The following is a 20,949-nucleotide window of genomic DNA, read 5'->3' on the forward strand; positions in this document are numbered from 1 at the left end:
TTCACTCCAGGTGATATCAAGAAACGACTGAAGGCACTGGATACTGCAAAGGCTATGGGCCCTGACAATATTCCGGCAATAGTACTGAAGACCTGTGCTCCAGAACTTGCCGCGCCCTTAGCCAAGCTGTTCCAGTACAGCTACAACACTGGCATCTACCCAGAAATGTGTAAAATTGCCCAGATATGTCCTGTACACAAAAAGCAGGACAAGTCCAACCCGGCTAATTACCGCCCCAGCATCAGTGAAGTGATGGAAGGTGTCATCAACAGTGCTATCAAGCGGCACTGGCTTAGCAATAACCTGCTCAATGACGCTCAGTTTGGGTTCCTCCAGGGCCACTCAGCTCCTGACCTCATTACAGCCTTGGTTCAAACATGGACAAAAGAGCTGAACTCAAGAGGTGAGGTGAGAGTGACTGCCCTTGACATCAAAGCAGCATTTGACTGAGTATGGCATCTAGGAGCCCTAGCCCTAGTGGGCGGCACAGTGGCGCAGTGGTTAGCACCACAGCCTCACAGCTCCTGCGACCCGGGTTCAGTTCTGGGTACTGCCTGTGCGGAGTTTGCAAGTTCTCCCTGTGTGTGCGTGGGTTTCCACCGGGTGCTCCGGTTTCTTCCCACCTCCAAAAGACTTGCAGGTTGATAGGTAAATTGGCCATTGTAAATTGCCCCTAGTGTAGGTAGGTGGTAGGAGAATGGTGGGGATGTGGTAGAAAATATGGGATTAATGTAGGATTAGTATAAATGGGTGGTTGTTGGTCGGCACAGACTCAGTGGGCCGAAGGGCCTGTTTCAGTGCTGTATCTCTAAATAAATAAAAAAAAATAAAAACTGGAGTCAATGGGGTTCAGGGGGTAAACTCTCCGTTGATTGGAGTCATACCTAGCACAAAGGAAGATGGTTGTGGTTGTTGGAGGTCAATCATCTGAGCTCCAGGACATCACTGCAGGAGTTCCTCAGGGTAGTGTCCGAGGCCCAACCATCTTCAGCTGCTTCATCAATGACCTTCCTTCAATCATAAGGTCAGAAGTGAGGACTGTCGACAACAACTTCCAGCACATTCTGATGATTGAGAGTAGGTTGATGGGGCGGTAATTGGCCGTGTTGGACTTGTCCTGCTTTTTGTGTACAGGACATACCTGGGCAATTTTCCACATTGCAGGGTAGATGCCAGTGTTGTAGCGAGACTGGAACAGCTTGGCTCGGGGCGCGGCAAGTTCTGGAGCACAGGTCTTCAGTACTAGAACCGGGATGTTGTCAGGACTCATACACTTTATTGTATCCTGTGCACTCAGCCATTTATGATATCATGCGGAGTGAATCGAATTAGCTGAAGTCTAGCATCTGTGATGCTGGGGACTTCAGGAGGAGGCCGAGATGGATCATCAACTCAACACTTCTGGCTGAAGGTTGTTGCAAATGCTTCAGCCTTATCTTTGACACTGATGTGCTGGACTCCCACATCATTGAGGCGGAGATACTAAATGAATACTTTGAGCCGCTAACCTGTTATGTCCCTCTGCCTTGGAATTGGAAGGTGTTGGAAGCAGATTCTATAGTAACCTTTGGATTAGATAAATACTTGAAAAAGAGAAATTTTCAGGACTATTGGAAAAGAGCAGGTGAGTGGGGCAAATTGGATAGTTTTTTCAGCGGGCTGGCCCAGGTACGATGGGTGAATGGCCTCGTCCGATGCTGAAAGATTCTAAGATATTGGAGGCATCGGCTCACCCGCTGAAAATATATCGGAATCACGAAGGCTCATCCCGGCGCCGATCCGGAGTAAGTCCCGGGGCCAGTGCTGCATTCCGGAGTGGAGTGGATTGCTATGGGGAGTGTGTACAGTCTCCATGGAGATGGGAAGTGGGCGGAGAGTTTGTTTGTTGGATTTGACTCCCAACTTGGAGACGCGACACAAACTCCCGGGACTCGGAACCTGCACAGAGCCGCCACTGAGTCCGTAAGTACCACCACCCCCCTCCCCTCCCCCCTCCCCTCCCCTCCCCCCTCCCCCCCTCCCCCCCCCGACCTCCCCCCCCCTCCCCCCTCCCCTCCCCCCTCCCCTCTCTCTCCCCCCGACCTCCCCCCCCCTCCCCCCCCCTCCCCCCGACCCCCCCCTCCCCCCTCTCTCTCCTCTTCCTCCCCCCTCCCTCTCCTCTTCCTCCCCCCTCCCTCTCCTCTTCCTCCCCCCTCCCCCCGACCTCTCCCCCCCTCCCCCCTCCCTCTCCTCTTCCTCCCCCCTCCCCCCGACCTCTCCTCTTCCTCCCCCCTCCCTCTCCCCCCCTCCCCCCTCCCTCTCCTCTTCCTCCCCCCTCCCTCTCCTCTTCCTCCCCCCTCCCCCCGACCTCTCCCCCCCTCCCCCCGACTTCTCCCCCCCTCCCCCCGACTTCTCCCCCCCTCCCCCCGACTTCTCCCCCCTCCCCCCGACTTCTCCCCCCTCCCCCCGAATTCTCCCCCCCTCCCCCCGACCTCTCCCCCCCTCCCCCCGACCTCTCCTTTTCTCCCCCCGACCTCTCCTCTTCCTCCCCCCTCCCCCCGACTTCTCCCCCCTCCCCCCTCCCCCCGACTTCTCCCCCCTCCCCCCGACTTCTCCCCCCCCTCCCCCCAACCTCTCCCCCCCCTCCCCCCAACCTCTCCCCCCCTCCCCCCGACCTCTCCTTTTCTCCCCCCTCCCCCCGACTTCTCCTCTTCCTCCCCCCTCCCCCCGACTTCTCCTCTTCCTCCCCCCTCCCCCCGACTTCTCCCCCCCTCCCCCCGACCTCTCCCCCCCCTCCCCCCGACCTCTCCCCCCCCTCCCCCCGACCTCTCCCCCCCCTCCCCCCGACCTCTCCCCCCCTCCCCCCGACCTCTCCTTTTCTCCCCCCTCCCCCCGACTTCTCCTCTTCCTCCCCCCTCCCCCCGACCTCTCCTTTTCTCCCCCCGACCTCTCCTCTTCCTCCCCCCTCCCCCCGACTTCTCCCCCCTCCCCCCAACCTCTCCCCCCCTCCCCCCGACCTCTCCCCCCCTCCCCCCGACCTCTCCCCCCCTCCCCCCGACCTCTCCTTTTCTCCCCCCTCCCCCCGACTTCTCCTCTTCCTCCCCCCTCCCCCCGACTTCTCCTCCCCTCCCCCCGACTTCTCCCCCCTCCCCCCGACTTCTCCCCCCTCCCCCCGACTTCTCCCCCCCCCCAGACTGTCCCTCTTCTCCCCCCCCAGACTGCCCCCCCCGAATGCTCCTCTTCCTGCCCCCACTGTCCCTGTCCCCCCTTGACTGCTGCTCTTCCCCACTCCACTCCCCTGTTCCCCCCGCAATACCTCTCTTCCCCCCCACACTGCCCCGCCCCCCGACTGCCCCTGTCCCCGCTGCATTGCCCCCTCCCCCCCCCCACTGCCCCTGTCCCCGCTCCATTGCCCCCTCCCCCCCCCCCCACTGCCCTTGTCCCCCCTCACGACTGCCCCGTCCTACCCACTGCCTCTGTTCACCCCCATTGCCCCTCTCCCTCTCACCCACTGCCTGTCGAATGTTGGGTTAACCCAGCCCTGATAGCGGAGATCTCATTCTCTGACAATCTGATCGGCAGATATCACATTGCAATAAGTTTGTCTTCTGTAGTCTGGCTCTGTTTCCCTGTATTTTGTTACAGCCTGTGTGAAAAGTGTGACTTTGTTGGATTGACGATGAAGTGTTTCTCTCGTGAAGGTCCTGCTACTTTAAGCTGCAGTGATGAGCAGTGGGGAGTGGGTCGGAAGCTGGAGACCGCACCGTCCAAGAGGACCGATTGCAGCTTATTACAGCAGCCCCGGCCCCAAGTACGGACTCCCTGGCTCCACAGGTAGGTGCTGAAAGCACACCACCTCCAGTTCACCACCTCCAGTACACCACCTCCAGTACACCACCTCCAGTACACCGCCTCCAGTATACCGTCTCCAGTACACCACCTCCAGTACACCACCTCCAGTACACCACCTCCAGTACACCACCTCCAGTATACCGCCTCCAGTACACAGCCTCCAGTACACAGCCTCCAGGCAGCAGTGCTGTCCCCAGCTTTATTTCAGAAAATCGGCACCTCAGCAAAGGCAACAATGTAGGTGCTACAGTTAAACGGTGTCCAAGGAAGGGAGAGAAATGAAAGCTGGACCTTTGCTACTGCTGAGTCCAGCCAGTCACCCTGGCTACAGTTGTGAGTACGTCGGTTGAGAGCACACCCAGGTTCAACAGCACGCTAGCACTCACTGTTTAGAGTCAATAATGAACGCTGGTTTGAGGTTCCTGAGGACTCAGGGAGAGAGAGAAACAAAAGCAGAGATGAGCTGAGTCGGAAATTAATGTAAACTTTTTATGAGTGGAAATAAGAGTCAGCATCTTACTGGAGAATGTTTTTTATGTTTTTGTATGGTGTACCAGTCTGAAGACAGCACATACCCAGAGGTCGCCAAGCTCCTGGCTATGGTGAATTTGGAGTAGCTCACACATTATAAACTGAAGAAACCATTTGCATTTATTGAATGCTTATTCCATTCTCAGACAGCCTCAAAGTGCACTCAGTGTTTGATAGGAAAATACAACACGTAGTGCACAGTAAGATCCCATAAGCAGAAATGAAATAAATGTCGATTTCCCTTCCCTCCCTAAACCTCTCCACCTCTCTACCTTTCGCTTTCCTCCTTTAAGACACTGCCTAAAACCTAACTGTTGGACCAAGTATTTGGTCATCTGTCCTAATGTCTCCTTATGTGGCTCAGTGTCAAATTTTGTCTGCTTTTCCTGTTAAGCGCCTTGGAATGTTTTACTGCATTACAGGCACTATATAGATGCAAGTTGTTGTTTCTCTCTGTTTTTGGTGATGATTGAGGGAAGAATGTTGGCCAAGGCACAGGGAGAACTCCTTACTTTTTATTCATCTCGTGCTCCAGCATTGCAGTGCCAGCCATGTTTACGTGCTCTGGTGCGAGGAACAAGGTTTGTGACTCGGAGATCTCAATGCCAGTCACTGAAGCACACTGATTAATGTACAATGAAACTTGTCAACAATGGCCTCCTCTGGATTCCTCCAGCAGATTTAAAACTGATTCATTAGTGTATAATTAGAACTCATAGAATCATAGAAATGTACAACACAGAAGGAGGCCAATTCGGCCCATCATGTTTGCATGAGCTGACAAGTATCCATCCAGTCTAATCCTACGTTTCAACTCTTGGTCCTTAGTCCTTGTTATGAACGCTGTACTTTGCAACATGATTGTGTTTTAAAAACTGTGATTTTTAAATGTTTAAGAGGGAGTCAGAAGTCAGGTGACCTCACACCAACTCTGCTTAAAGGCAGGGATCTTGTTTACCAGGACAACAGAGAACACAGATCAAAGACTTTACTTGAAAAGCAGAGATTGCAGGGATATAAAACGTGAAGAACAATGGGTTTCACCCTCCCAGACTTTCAGATTGTAAACAAGGAGTCAGTGATTCTGAAGATGTTAATGTGCATGGCAGCTGCTAACACCTGGAAACAATGAAAAACCCAGGTGGCTCTGCTGAAACCAGACTTGTGGACTTTGCACATTGAAAAGGACAATGAACTATTGACTTTTGATTCCAGATAAATTTAACAGATTTTCTGAAGGCAGACAGACTGTGAGAAAGGAAGACAACCAGCAGTGGCAGCCTCGGGAGAGAAAGAGGGAACACATGCTCTCGGAAGCCTGAGACAGTGAAAGGCTGCAAAGACTTGAACCAGTTTTGAAAGTTGAAGCTTGAAAAGAAGTAGATGACTAACAGGACCACCAGGAATCGCCTTATTCACAGGCGCTCAGGTCAAAAGTGCTCGGGGAAGTGAGCAAAGAGGACATTGATTTTGAGAAAGGTCTGGGAGATCCAACCCATTGCAATGGGGAGGACTTTGGGACTTTTAACCACAAAGATTTCACCATCAAGAAGGGCAGTGTAACATATAAGTGTGGTGTGAAGTTTTCAACTGTTTTAGATTTAAGATTTAGAGATACAGCACTGAAACAGGCCCTTCGGCCCACCGAGTCCGTGCCGACCATTAACCACCCATTTATACTAATCCTACACTAATCCCATATTCCTACCACATCCTCACCTGTCCCTATATTCTCCTACCACCTACCTATACTAGGGGCAATTTATAATGGCCAATTTACCTATCAACCTGCAAGTCTTTTGGCTGTGGGAGGAAACCCACGCAGGCACAGGGAGAACTTGCAAACTCCACACAGGCAGCACCCAGAATTGAACCCGGGTCGCTGGAGCTGTGAGGCTGCGGTGCTAACCACTGCGCCACTGTGCCGTTTTAATAAGTAAAGAAAATACCCTTCTTTGTAATTTGGAGTATCAGCTACTTACAAAGTACGATTTAGTTAATTGGGATTTCTTTTCAACTAGTTGTTATAATAAAAGTCTTAAAATGTGAAATCTTGTTGTGTAATTCTTGAAATTGGTTTGGGGGTTCATATCTCATATTTTAACATTAAGAGTCTCACTGAGTTTGTAACACCTTGTAGGTTACGACACTTTAAGTGCATATCCAAGTACTTTTCAAATGTGTTGAATGTTTCTGCCTCTACCACCCTTTCAGGCAGTGAGTTCCAGATCCCCACCACCCTCTGGGTAAAACAATTACTCTTCGAATCTCCTCCAAACATCCTACCTCTTACCCTAAAACTATGCCCCCTGGTTATTGATCCTCAACCAAGGGGAATAGGGCCTTCCTATCCACATTATCTAGATCCCTCATAATTTGATGCACTTCAATTGGGACTCTGTTCCAAAGAAAACAACTCTAGCCTATCCAATCTTTCCTCATAACTAAAATTCTCCAATCCAGGCAACATCCTCATAAATCTCTATTGTCATCTTAAAGTGTATTATACTATGGTCACTCTTACCTAGATGTTCCCCTACTTTTAGTTCTCGTATCTGCACTGGTGCATTCCCCATTGCTAGATTCAGTAGTGAATGTTCCCTTGTTGGGCTTTCTCCCTTTTTAAACAATGATACAACATTAGCTGTCCTCCAGTCCTGGCACCACACCTGTAGCCAGAGAGGATTGGAAAATGAAGGCCAGAGCCTCTGCTATTTCTTCTTTTGCTTCCCTTAACAGCCTAGGATACATTTCAACTAGGCCTGGGATTTATCCACTTTCAAAGATGTTAACCCCCTTAATACTTCCTCTCTCACTATGTTAATTTCATCTAATATTTCACACCCTTCCCTGATTACAGCGTCTGTATCGTCCCTCACCTTTGTGAAAACAGATGCAAAATATTCTTTAAGAACCATACCAACTTCCTCAGCCTCCACGCACAAGTTACCCTTACGGTCCCTAATGGGCCCTACTCTTTCTTTGGTTATTCTCTTACTCTTTATGTATTTATAAAAAATATTTTTGGGTTTTCCTTGGTTTTACTTGCCAATTTCCTTTTTAATTTCTTCCATACACTTTTTATACTCCTCTAGGGTTTCTGCAGTATTCTTTTGGGCCTCCTTATCTCGAGAGACAATGGATACGCGCCTGGAGGTGGTCAGTGGTTTGTGAAGCAGCGCCTGGAGTGGCTATAAAGGCCAATTCTGGAGTGACAGGCTCTTCCACAGGTGCTGCAGAGAAATTTGTTTGTTGGGGCTGTTGCACAGTTGGCTCTCCCCTTGCGCCTCTGTCTTTTTTCCTGCCAACTACTAAGTCTCTTCGACTCGCCACAATTTAGCCCTGTCTTTATGGCTGCCCGCCAGCTCTGGCGAATGCTGGCAACTGACTCCCACGACTTGTGATCAATGTCACACGATTTCATGTCGCGTTTGCAGACGTCTTTATAACGGAGACATGGACGGCCGGTGGGTCTGATACCAGTGGCGAGCTCGCTGTACAATGTGTCTTTGGGGATCCTGCCATCTTCCATGCGGCTCACATGGCCAAGCCATCTCAAGCGCCGCTGACTCAGTAGTGTGTATAAGCTGGGGATGTTGGCCGCTTCAAGGACTTCTGTGTTGGAGATATAGTCCTGCCACCTGATGCCAAGTATTCTCCGAAGGCAGCGAAGATGGAATGAATTGAGACGTCGCTCTTGGCTGGCATACGTTGTCCAGGCCTCGCTGCCGTAGAGCAAGGTACTGAGGACACAGGCCTGATACACTCGGACTTTTGTGTTCCGTGTATTGAGCCCTCAGTATCTGTTATAAGCTTCCCTTTTTTTCTTTTATCCTCTCCTTTAAGCCCCTGAACATCCAGGAGGCTCTGGATTTGTCAGTCCCACCTTTTTTCTTTAAGGGAACATACTTGCACTGAACCCTCACTGTCTCTTCCTTGAATGTCCCCCCACTGATCTGCCACTGATTTACCTGATCGGAAGTAGCTGTTTCCAGTCCATTTTAGTGAAATCACATCCCAGCTATGGAAAATTAACGTTCCCCCAATTGAGAACTTTTATTCCTGGTCTATCTTTGTCCTTTTCTATAACTACCCTAAATCTAACTGAATTATGATCAGTTGCACCAAAGTGCTCCCCGTCTGATACCCCTCCCACCTACCCAGCTTCATTCCCGAAAACAAAGTCCAGAATCACCTCCTCTCTTGTTGGGCTTGCTACATACTGGCTCAAAAAGTTCTCCTGAATGCATTTTAAGAATTCCGCTCCCTCTGTGTCCTTCACACTAATTCTATCCCAGTTAATATTAGGATAGTTGAAATCCGCCACTATTATTTTCCTATTGATTTTGCACTTCTCAGAGATTTGCCACATATTTGCTCTTCTATCTCCCTCTGACTGTTTGGGGGTCTATAGGACACTCCCAGTATTGTGATTGTTCCTTTTTTGTTCTTCAGTTCAACCCATGTGGCCTCATTTGATGATCCTTCTACTATATCATCTCACAGCTATAATTGTTTCTATAATCAGTATTGCAACCGCCCCCCCCCCCCTCCTTTTATATCCCCCTCTCTATCCCATCTGGAAACCCTGTAATCAGGAATATTGAGCTGCCATTTCTGGCATTTTGGGTTGCATCTCAACTGGAAGAGGACCAATATCCCTGCGGGGAGGTTTGCTGGTACTACTCGGGAGGGTTTAAACTAGTCTTGCAGTGGGGTGGGACCCAAAGTAGTAGTCTTTCCGATGAGATAGTTGAGGCAAATGTAGATGTTAAAGCAAGCAAGTCCAGTAGGCAGGCCGGGCAGGGGCAGGACAGGGAGTGTGGAAGGTCTGGTAGGCTAAACTGCATTTACTTTAATGCAGGAAGCCTTACAGGTAAGGCAGATGAACTCTGAGCATGGATTGGTTCATGGAATTGTGATATTATAGCTATTACGGAAACGTGGTTGAGGGATGGGCAGGACTGGCAGCTCAATGTTCTGGGGTACCGATGCTTCCGGCGTGACGAGGTGGAGGTAAGAGAGGAGGGGGAGTTGCACTATTGATTAGGGAGGACATCACAGCAGTACTTAGAGAGGATATCCCGGGGGGAACGTCCAGCGAGGCCATATGGGTAGAACTTAGAAATGAGAAAGGGGTGATCAATTTGATGGGATTATACTATAGGCCCCCCAATAGTCAGAGGGAAGTGGAGGAGCACATATGTAGGGAAATCACAGATAGGTGTAGGAATTATAGAGTTGTAATAGTAGCTGATTTTAACTTTCCTAATATTGACAGGGACTGCCTTAGTGCGAAAGGATCAGATGGGGAAGAGTTTGTTAAGTGTGTCCAGGATAGTTTTCTGAAGCAGTATGTGGATGGCACTACTAGAGAAGGGGTTACACTCGACCTCCTCTTCGGAAATGAGGATGGGCAGGTGGTTGATGTGTCAGTGGGGGAGCACTTTGGGACCAGTCACCATAACTCTATTAGCTTCAAGATAGTTATGGAAAAGGATAGGACTGGTCCTCAGGTTGAAATCCTAAATTGGGGGAAGGCTAATTTCGATGGCATCAGACAGGAACTCTCAAAAGTTGAATGGGAGAGGCTGTTTACAGGTAAAGGGACGTCGGCTTTTAAACGTGAGAAAGGAAGAGTTCAGGGCCGGCATGTTCCTGTTAGATGGAAGGGCAAGGCTGGCAAGTTTAGGGAACCTTGGTTGACAAGGGATATTGAGGGTCTGGTCAGGACAAAGAAGGAGGCATATGTCAGGTATAGGCAGCTGGGATCAAGCGAGTCCCTCGAGGAGTATAGGGGATGTAGGAGTACATTTAAGAAGGAAATTAGGAGGGCGAAAACAGGCCATGAGATTTCCCTGGCAGATAAGATAAAGGAGAATCCTAAAAGATTCTATAACTATATTAAGAGTAAAAGGGTAGCTAGGGAGAGAGTAGGTCCCTTAAGGATCAGTGTGACAATCTATGTGTGGAGCCACGGGAAATGGGTGAGGTCTTAAATGAATACTTCTCGTCTGTATTTACCGTGGAGAAGGTCATGGAAGCTCATGAGTTCAAGGGAGGGAACAGCGATATCCTGGAGCATATCAACATTACAAAGGAGGAGGTGTTGGAGGTTTTGAAGTGCATTAAGGTGGATAAATCCCCAGGGCCTGACCAGGTGTATCCTAGGATGCTATGGGAAGCAAGGGAGGGGATTGCTGGGGCCCTGGCAGAGATTTTTGTATCATCGTTAGCCACGGGTGAGGTACCGGAACGCTGGGGGATAGCTAATGTTGTGCCTTTATTTAAGAAGGACAGCAGGGATAAGCCAGGGAACTACAAGCCGGTGAACCTTACATCAGTGGTGGGAAAGTTATTGGAAGGGATTCTGAGAGACAGGATTTATATGCATCTGGAAAGGCAAGGTCTGATTAGGGATAGTCAGCATGGCTTTGTGCGTGGGAAATCATGTCTTGAATTTGATTGAGTTTTTTGAGGAGGTGACCAAGAGGATTGGCGAGGGCAGGGCGATGGACGTTGTCTACATGGACTTTAGCAAGGCCTTTGACAAGGCCCCGCATGGTAGGCTGGTCCAGAAGGTTCGAACACATGGGATCCAGGGTGAGCTAGCAAATTGGATACAAAATTGGCTTGGTGATGGGAGGCAGAGGGTGGTAGTGGAGGGTTGTTTTTCAGTTTGGAGGCCGGTGACCAGTGGTGTGCCGCAGGGATCTGTGCTGGGCCCTCTGTTGTTTGTCATATATATTAATGATTTGGATGTGAATGTAGGGGGCACGATTAGTAAGTTTGCAGATAACACCAAAATTGGTGGTATAGTGGACAGTGAAGAAGGTTGTCTAAGGTTACAACAGGATATAGATCAACTGGGAAAGTGGGCAAGGGATTGGCAAATGGAACTTAACGCAGACAAGTGTGAAGTGATGCATTTTGGGATGTTAAACCAGGGCAGGACATATACAGTGAATGGCAGGGCCCTGGGGAGTGTTGTTGAGCAGAGAGACCATGGCGTGCAAGTACATTGTTTTCTGAAAGTGGCAACACAGGTAGACAGGGTGGTGAATAAGCATGGTTATTGGCATGCTTGCCTTCATCGGCCGAGGAATTGAGTACAATAGTTGGGACGTCATGTTACAGTTGTACATAACGTTGGTTTGGCTGCATTTGGAGTACTGTGTGCAGTTCTGGTCGCCGCACTACAGGAAAGATGTGATTAAGCTAGAGAGGGTGCAGAAAAGATTCACAAGGATGTTGCCTGGTTTGGAGGGCTTGAGTTATAAAGAGAGATTGGATAGACTGGGTCTGTTTTCCCTGGAGCGAAGGAGGCTGAGAGGGGACATGATGGAGGTATATAAAATTATGAGAGGCATAGATAGGGTAGATAGCCAGAGTCTGTTTCCCATGGTAGGGGTGACTAAAACTAGTGGGCATAGATTTAAGATGAGAGGGAGGAGGTTTAAAGGGGATCAAAGGGGTATTTTGCACACAAAGAATAGTGGGTATCCGGAATGAGCTGCCTGAGGAGGTGGTGGAGTCAGGAACAGTAGCGACATTTAAGAGGCATCTGGACAGGTACTTGAATGAGCAAGGCATAGAGGGATATGGAATTAATGCAGGCAGGTGGGATTAGTATAGACAGGCATTATGGTCGGCATGGACGCGGTGGGCCGAAGGGCGTGTTTCTCTGCTGTACAACTCTATGACTCTTTTTTCAGCCATGTCTCAGTAATAGCTATAATATCATACTCCCATGTATCAATCTGTGCTTTCAGCTCATCTGCCTTATTCCCCAGATTTCTTGCACTGAGGTATCTGCCCTTTAGTACAGCCAAACTCCCTTCTTGTCTATTTTATAGCCTTTGTTTCCTCTGCCTTCTGTAAGGGGTGAGGGCATGCCCCGGTACCCAAAAACGCCTCGAGAGTTCGGATGTGTCGTTCAACCGAGCGATCTTTATTCCGAGCATGCAAGGAGAAGTCCTGCTCTCACGAATGATCATAGGGATTCGACTAGTCCAATGTTTGAGCAGTTATTTTATACAGTTACAGGAGCTGTTTTTTTAATTACATCATCTCCCGTCTACTGTCTTCCCCAATCTCATCCTGCCTTCATTATATTATTCACCTTGTCAACCTCCTGCTGAGGTTATTCATATGATTCGGGTGTCTCTCTCCTGGTCTCGTTACCTTCTGATTAGATTATTCATATGATTCATGTGTCTAGCAGGCAAACTTTTCTCAAGTTTCAGGGACCCAAGTTACTGTAAGTATCCCATAATCCACATATCCCCATATCCCCAGTGTCCCCTTACACTTCCAAACACGCTTACTAATTTTCTGCCTTCCATTTCCAACTTTTCTTCTCTCCTTTCTGAATCTACTCTCAGGTTCCCATCCCCCTGCCAAGCTAGTTTAAACCCTCCCCAACAGCACGAGCAAAACCCCCTGTGTGGATGTTGGTCCTAGTCCTGTTGAGGTGCAACCGTTCCAGCTTATACAGGAGCCACCTCCCCCAGAAGCAGTCCAAATGCCTCAGGAATCTAAAGTCCTCCCTCCTGCACCATCTCTCCATTCACATATTCACCAGCTGTAACTTCCTATTTCTGTACTCATTAGCACGTGGCACTGGGAGTAATCCAGAGATTACTACCTTTGAGGTCCTGCTTTTCAATCTCTCTCCTGGCTCTGCCTTTAGGACCTCATCCCTCTTTCTGCCTATGTAATTGGTGCCGATATGGACCACAACCTCTGGCTGTTCACCCACCTCCCTCAGAATGTCCTGCAGCCACTCAGTAACATCCCTGATCCTGGCACCAGAGAGACAACACACCATCCTGGAGTCATGGCTACAGCCGGAGAAGCACCTGTCTGTTCTCCTCGCTATAGAATCCCCTACCACTATTGCTCTTCCACTTTATCTCCTCCCCCCCTCCCCCCATGCAGTTAAGCCACCCATGGTGCCATGGACCTGGCTCTGCCTGCACTCCCCAGAGGAACCATCACTCTCAGCAGTCTTCAGAGCTCAATACTGACTGGAGAGCAAGATGGTCTCATGGGATCCCTGCCCTTCCTGCCTGGTCCTCCCTGTCCGTCTGGCGTTCACCCATTCCCTGTCTGCCAGCGGGGTGACCACCTCTAGTAGCATGCTATCCATGAGGACCTCAGCCTCGTGGATGCCCAGTAGTGACTCGAGCCGCTGTTCAAACTCAGAAACCCGGAGCTCAAGCTGCTCCAGCTGGCGACTGTTCCTGTACATGTGTTTGTCCAGGCCACATGTAGCATCCAGGACCCCACATGGCACAGGATGTGCATTGCATGGAACTGAGGTTCCCTGCCATGCCTTTACTTTCTAGACTATTATCTGTATCAGGCAAACTCCCCACCTGCCAAGACTGAGGCACACATTATACACGCAGAAGAGACCTGGTCAAATCAGTCGGTCACGTGACCACCTGCTGGCCAACTGGAGGAGTTTTAAACTGGAAAAGCAGATTTTGAGACAAAGCCGTGTACACGTGGAGTAAAGTTATCTCCTGGAACTGAAGCACAAAGACCTCTCTCCTACCTGCTTCATCTCCTTCCCATGGAACTGAATCTTGTGAAAACAAGTGAAACTTAAAGAGAGAAAGGTTTCCTACATGAACAAGGTTTTAAGAAGACTACTGGGCCTCAACAAAAAGTAAGACTACTTACAAAAGGATTACAGTGAGCTCGAAGCACCGTAACAAGATATCACCTCAAACTGTTCCACCTTATCTTCTCTTCTCTTTTCTGTCCCTATTTGCATGTTTGTATCGTATGTACATGCTAGCATGGGTGCCTCGTATATCTGTAGGTGTGAACCATAATAGAGTTTAAGTTTTAATAAAATTTCATCTTTCTTCTTTGAACCTGAGAAAGCCTGTGTGAATTGGTTTCTTTGACTTAAAACTAGAAAACTGTGAACAAGGATTCACAAAGGGGAGCTCAAAACAGAGTGTGTTTAAAGGTAAACCCTGTTAGAATAAGACCAAGTGAAGACAGTAACAGACCCCTAGACACATTGCTCACCTGGTCGTAACATCTGGAGACACTTACCAGTTGCTCACCCGGTCTCGCTGTCTCCCGCCCCCTCACTTGGACTGCTTCTTGTTTTGTAAAAGACCAGAACAGCAGCTCCTCCCTCACTGCACAGAATTCCCTCACTCACCAAATTCCTACTTAAGTACTCTGTCGAGTCTGCGTGCTACCTATGGCCAACTAACACACAAATGGCCAAGATGGACTCCTTGTGCACAGTATCTAGTTTCAAGTGTCATTTTGCAGCATGGATAATTAAACCTCAGCAGCTAACAATAGGAGCTCAGCACTGAGTTCCTGCAGATTGGTGTCAGAATTCACGAACAGAAATCTTGATTGTTCCACCACTTAGCTGTGGGAATGTTTATTTATCACAACATCCAGACAGGTTCTCTCACACATAGCACTGCTTTAAATCAGAACCATGCGGTTCCCACACAAGCTGTAATGTTGCCATTGAAAAGGCACTGAGACAATGGGCATCATTAAGATGATGAAAGCAGCCCAATCTCCCTCCCTGGTTAGTGAGATCATCTCCTGATAGTTTAATTCCTTCACACTGCAGGCTTGAACACCCTGTCTTGGAATAATGTCAAAACACTCACTTTTTAAATAGAAATCTAAGTCCAAACACATGAAATTAATTATAATAAATTCAAGCCACAAGATTTTAAATGGTAGGATGTATGGTGCCACCTTTCACCGCAGGATGGAATTCTCCCAATGTCCTGGCCAACATTTATCCCTCAACTAACGCAACAAACAACAGTTTAATAAATAAGCAGGTCATCTCTTTTCAATTGTGGTTTAAGTTCACATGGGGTTTAGGGCTTATTAGCTTGGATAGAGGATTGGCTAACCAACAGAAAACAGAGAGTCGGGATAAATGGGTCTTTTTCTGATTGGCAAGATGTAACTAGTGGGGTGCCACAGGGTTCGGTCCTCGGGCCCCAACTATTTACAATCTATATTAATGACTTGGATGCAGGGATAGAAGGTACTATAGCCAAATATGCAGATGACACTAAAATAGGTGGGATAGTAAGTTGCAATAAAGAAATAAGAAATTTACAAATGAATATGGATAGGTTAGATAAATGGGCCAAAATCTGGCAGATGGAGTTTAATGTGGATAAGTGTGAGGTTATCCATTTTGGTCGGAAGAATAGAAAGGCAAATTATTATCTAAATGGAGAGAAACTTCAGAGTGCTTCGGTGCAGAGGGATCTGGGTGTCCTCGTGCATGAATCACAGAAAACTAGTATGCAGGTGCAGCAGGTAATAAGAAGGCAAATGGAATTTTGGCATTTATTGCTGAAGAAATAGAATATAAAAGTAGGGAAGTGTTGCTGCAACTGTACAAGGCATTAGTGAGACTGCACCTGGAGTATTGTGTACAGTTTTGGTCCCCTTACTTGAGGAGGGATGTAGTTGCATTGGAGGCAGTTCAGAGGAGGTTCACTAGATTGATTCCAGAGATGAGGGGTTTGTCTTATGAAGAGAGATTGAGCAGTTTAGGCCTTTACTCTCTAGAGTTTAGAAGAATGAGAGGTGATCGAATCGAGGTATATAAGATGATTAAGGGGATTGACAAAGTAGACGTAGGGAAGATGTTTCCTCTTGTGGGGCAATCTAGAACGAGAGATCATAGTTTTAGGATAAGGGGTGGCAGATTTAAAACAGAGATGGGGAGAAATTGCTTCTCTCAAAGGGTCGTGAATCCATGGAATTCACTACCCCAGAGTGCGGTGGATGCCGGGACATTGAGTAAATTTAAGGAGGAGATAGACAGATTTTTAATTAGTAATGGGTTGAAGGGTTATGGAGAACGGGCAGGAAAGTGGAGTTGAGGCCGAGATGAGATCAGCCATGATCGTATTGAATGGCGGAGCAGGCTCGAGGGGCTGAATTGCCTACTCCTGCTCCTAGTTCTTATGACTTTATAATTATTGTCCAAGACCCTAGGGAGAACGCCCCTGTCCTTCTTCAAATAGTGGCTATTGGACCTTTTTACTTCTATCTGAGAAGGCAGACAGTGCCTCAGTTTAACGTCTCATTGAAAAGATTGCACTTCCAATAGTGCAGCAATCCCTCAGTACTGACCCTCCGACAGTGCAGCACTCCCTCAGTACTGACCCTCCGACAGTGCGGCGCTCCCTTAGTACTGACCCTCCGACAGTGCAGCACTCCCTCAGTACTGCCCCTCTGACAGTGCAGCACTCCCTCAGTACTGACCCCCCGACAGTGCAGCACTCCCTCAGTACTGACCCTCCGACAGTGCAGCACTCCCTCAGTACTGACCCTCCGACAGTGGGGCGCTCCCCTAGTACTGACCCTCTGACAGTGCAGCACTCCCTCAGTACTGACCCTCCGACAGTGCAGCACTCCCTCAGTACTGCCCCTCCGACAGTGCAGCACTCCCTCAGTACTGCCCCTCCGATAGTGCAGCAATCCCTCAGTACTGCCCCTCCGACAATGCAGCGCTCTCTCAGTACTGACCCTCCGACAGTGCAGCACTCCCTCAGTGCTGACCCTCCGACAGTGCAGCACTCCCTCAGTACTGACCCTCCAACAATGCAGCACTCCCTCAGTACTGACCCTCCGACAGTGCAGCACTCCCTCAGTACTGACCCTCCGACAGTGCAGCACTCCCTCAGTACTGACCCTCCGACAGTGCAGCACTCCCTCAGTATTGACCTCCGACAGTACGGCACTCCCTCTGTACTGATCCCCCAACAGTGCAGCGCTCTCTCAGTACTGACCCTCCAACAATGCAGCACTCCCTCAGTACTGACCCTCCGACAATGCAGCACTCCCTCAGTACTGACCCTCCAACAGTGCAGCACTCCCTCAGTACTGACCCTCCAACAGTGCAGCGCTCTCTCAGTATTGACCTCCGACAGTACGGCACTCCCTCTGTACTGAGCCCCAACAGTGCAGCGCTCTGTCAGTACTGACCCTCCGACAATGCAGCACTCCCTCAGTACATACAGAAAAGAGGAATATGGTGCATAATGCGACAGTGTTATACAAGAGAGGTGAGTAGTTCCATATTAGATGGGAGTGGACTGAGAAGGACTACAAGAAATGCAAAGAGAGGATTACAATGCATGTGTGTAAATGCACAAATGTAGTGAATAAGGTTGGTGAGCTACAAGCACAAGTAGCAATATGGGAATATAATGTAGCAGCAATAACAGAAATGTAACTTAAAAATGGCGAAAACTGAGCACTTAATATGCGAGGATATAAAGCATTCAGAAAAGATCGAGAAGGAGAAAAGGGAGGTGAGGTGGCAGCACTGATTAGGGAAGACATTGCAGTGTTGGAAAGGGAGGATGTCCTTGAGGGGGCAAAGACAGAATTCATTTGGTTAGAGTTGAGAAGCGAAAAGGGGGTGATCACACTACTGGGGGTATTCTATAGGCCTCCAAATAGTGAGAGAGATAGAGGAGCAAATCTGTAGGAAATCAGAGAGCGGTGTCAGAACTAGAGTGGTGATATTGGGGAACTTTAATTACCTAAATATCAATTGGGATAATGTTAGATTAAAGGGAAAGGAGAGAGAGGAATTTCTAGATTGTGTTCAGGAGAATTTCCTTGATCAGTATGTTCTCAGCCCAATTAGAAAGGAGGCATTGCTGGATCTGATGCTGGGGAATGAGGTGGGTCAAGTGTCTGTGGGGGAGCACTTGGGTAAAAGTGATCATCATATCATAAGGTTTAGACTCATAATGCAGAAAAGTAAGGAACAATATAAGGTAGAACAACTAGATTGGAAGAGGGTTAATTTCAATGCAGTGAAAAGGGATCTAGCCAGGGTAAAATGGAACCAAAGACTGACAGGAAAAACTGTATCGGAACAATGGGATATCTTTAAGGAAGAGATGCTTCAGGTACAGGCTGGTATTACGACCGAGGTGGGAGGAGTGCACTGTTTATTCTAGTCCCATTCTCCACAGGTCACAACATATATTTAAATTTTATCACTTACCGAGTTGGTTAATCATAGACTCTATTTTCCCCAGAGTAAAACACACCAACCTGGTTTCTTTTATAATAAACTGATAATTTTGTTGTTTATTAAACAAGTCTTCACCCATAATGAAGTAAAACATAAACACAAAGGTTGAAATATTAAAGTTCCCTTTTTATATTATTCCCTTACACTCACACATACACATACACCCGATCATTGGAAAAAGAAAAGGGATTTTAGTTTTGGAGCTCTGATACAAAAAAAAAGACAAAAAAGCCACTTAGGCTGAATACTTGCTCATTCTTGAAGAAAAACGAGAAGATATGGAAATATGTCTTTTGATTTGGTTTGACGTCCCAATAACCTATAGACAGCTGAACTGGGATGTTCCTACAACAGCTCTTTCCAGGTGATGTTGAAGATCAGTTTGGGTAGGCTTTCCAAGAAATGCAGATAGGCCTTACAGCAGAAATGCAGCAACAGGAGTTTCAGTTTCCACACATTCAATACACAGGGTTTTTTCAAGTACAGGAGGAAAGAGGAGACTGACACACTGGATATGCAGGGTTTCTTCCAAAGGGATAGATGGAGATGAGCTGAGTTTTCTTGGCAGGCAAAAACCAACTGTCTTTTGTAACAACTCAAAGTGAAACAAAAACATTCCAGAAGTCAAACCTCCTGACCTCTATAAATCTTGACCTCTCACTTCTCTGTAAACATCTTCTCCAAGTCAAAACAACAAGCTCCCTGCTGGTATTTGATCTAAAAACAGATGCCTTCCAGTAAGGGCTCATTTACAAGCCAAGTCCAGGAACTTTCTGGTGACTTCTTTAAAAAAAACCCCACAAAGGTCAGCATCTCTTCAAGTTTCCAGATGAATCAATGTCAATAATTCAGCTATAAATCCTGAAAACATATTTTACATAAGAAAAATAGAAGCACTCTCATAACTTCTCTACCCCTGGAGGAATGAAATGCCATTTTTAAATGTGTTTCATTACAAAGTGTGAAAAAAACAGAAGATGGAAACATTTTAAAACACATTTTCACACATCCCCATTCACTCTTTACTTGTAGTTAATACAGTTCTGCTTTGTACCATCTTTGCATTCAGATAACTTAAAACAAAGTTAGATTCCAGATAAAGCATCTGTAATTACATTATTTTTGCCCACAATGTGGATAATCTTTAAGTGATAAGGTTGCAATAGTAAACTCCATCGGAATAGTCTCGCATTCTGGTTTTTGAATTTTTCCACGAAGTTTATCACCAAAGCAGCCGACTGCAACCTTCCAAATAGAGCCCCCAGTAGTTCCAAGTGGTCCTTCCAGGTGTCACTGTGGACCAGAACATTATCAAGGTAAACCACACAGTTAGGAACACTGGCTACCACTTGGTTCACTAGTCTCTGAAAAGTGGCTGGGGCATCCCCGAGCCTGAATGGCATCACTCAGCATTGGAAAAGACCATCCGGTGTGACAAAGGACGATATTTCTTGAATTTGGAGTGTTAAAAGAACTTGCCAGTATCCTTTTAACAAATCTATTTTTGTAAGAAACATGGCACTGGCCCACTCTGTCTTCCAAGCGAGGAATTGGGTCGGAGTCTGCCTTTGTTACTGCATTAACTTTTCTGTAGTCTGTACAGAGTCCAGTTGAACCGTCAGGTTTAGGCACTAATACCATTGGGAAACTCCAGCTGCTTTGATTGGGTTCAATTAGGCGGTTTTCCAATATGTATTGGATTTCTGCTTTTGCCTGGGCCTGTTTCTCTGGACTTAAGTGATAAGGATGTTGTTTATAGGAAAGGATTCTTCTACATCCACATCATTTGTAACAAAGGTTGTACATCCTGGCTTATCCCTACAGACTCTTTCAAGTGCTGTGAGTAGCCTTGTTAGGTCTTCTCGTTATTCTGCATCTAAATATGAAAGCATAGTGTCCAATCTCCCTAACAATTCAGTATTAGCTAACCTGATAGTAGGAGTTTCAATTTGAGAATTGTCTAGGCCTCCTTCTGCCTCATCCTCACTATCCCTTTCATCCTTCACTGTCCCTACTACCTGATATACCTGTACTAACAAAAGAACAAAGAACAGTACAGCACAGGAACAGGCCATTCGGCCCTCCAAGCCTGCGCCAATCTTGATGCCTGCCTAAACTAACACCTTCTGCACTTCCAGGGACTGTATCCCTCTATTCCCTTCCTATTCATATATTTGTCAAGTTGCCTCTTAAACGTCACTATTGCGCCTGTTTCCACCACCTCCCCCGGCAGCAAGTTCCAGGCACTCACCACCCTCTGTGTAAAGAACTTGCCTCGCACATCCCCTCTAAACTTTGCCCCTCTCACCTTAAACCTATGTCCCCTAGTAACTGACTCTTCCACCCTGGGAAAAAGCTTCTGACTATCCACTCTGTCCATGCCGCTCATAACTTTGTAAACCTCTATCATGTCGCCCCTCCACCTCCATCGTTCCAGTGAAAACAATCCGAGTTTATCCAACCTCTCCTCATAGCTAATACACTCCAGACCAGGCAACATCCTGGTA

The 20,949-nt window shown here is 47.7% G+C and overlaps 1 protein-coding gene across 2 annotated transcripts in view; it reads left to right on the plus strand.

The window, feature by feature from the left end:
- The first annotated feature begins 1,877 nt into the window (after window positions 1–1,877).
- Window positions 1,878–20,949, plus strand: part of LOC137377220 (ciliary microtubule associated protein 1A-like) — a 68,395-nt gene continuing 49,323 nt past the window's right edge. For both annotated transcript variants that reach the window (XM_068046758.1, XM_068046759.1), the window contains exons 1-2: window positions 1,878–1,962; window positions 3,681–3,813. In XM_068046758.1, the coding sequence (XP_067902859.1) occupies window positions 3,705–3,813 (109 nt within the window). In that variant the 5' untranslated portion in view covers window positions 1,878–1,962; window positions 3,681–3,704. The remainder of the gene's footprint in view (window positions 1,963–3,680; window positions 3,814–20,949) is intronic.

This window comes from Heterodontus francisci, chromosome 14, assembly GCF_036365525.1.
Source record: "Heterodontus francisci isolate sHetFra1 chromosome 14, sHetFra1.hap1, whole genome shotgun sequence".
Classification (NCBI taxonomy): Eukaryota; Metazoa; Chordata; class Chondrichthyes; order Heterodontiformes; family Heterodontidae; genus Heterodontus; species Heterodontus francisci.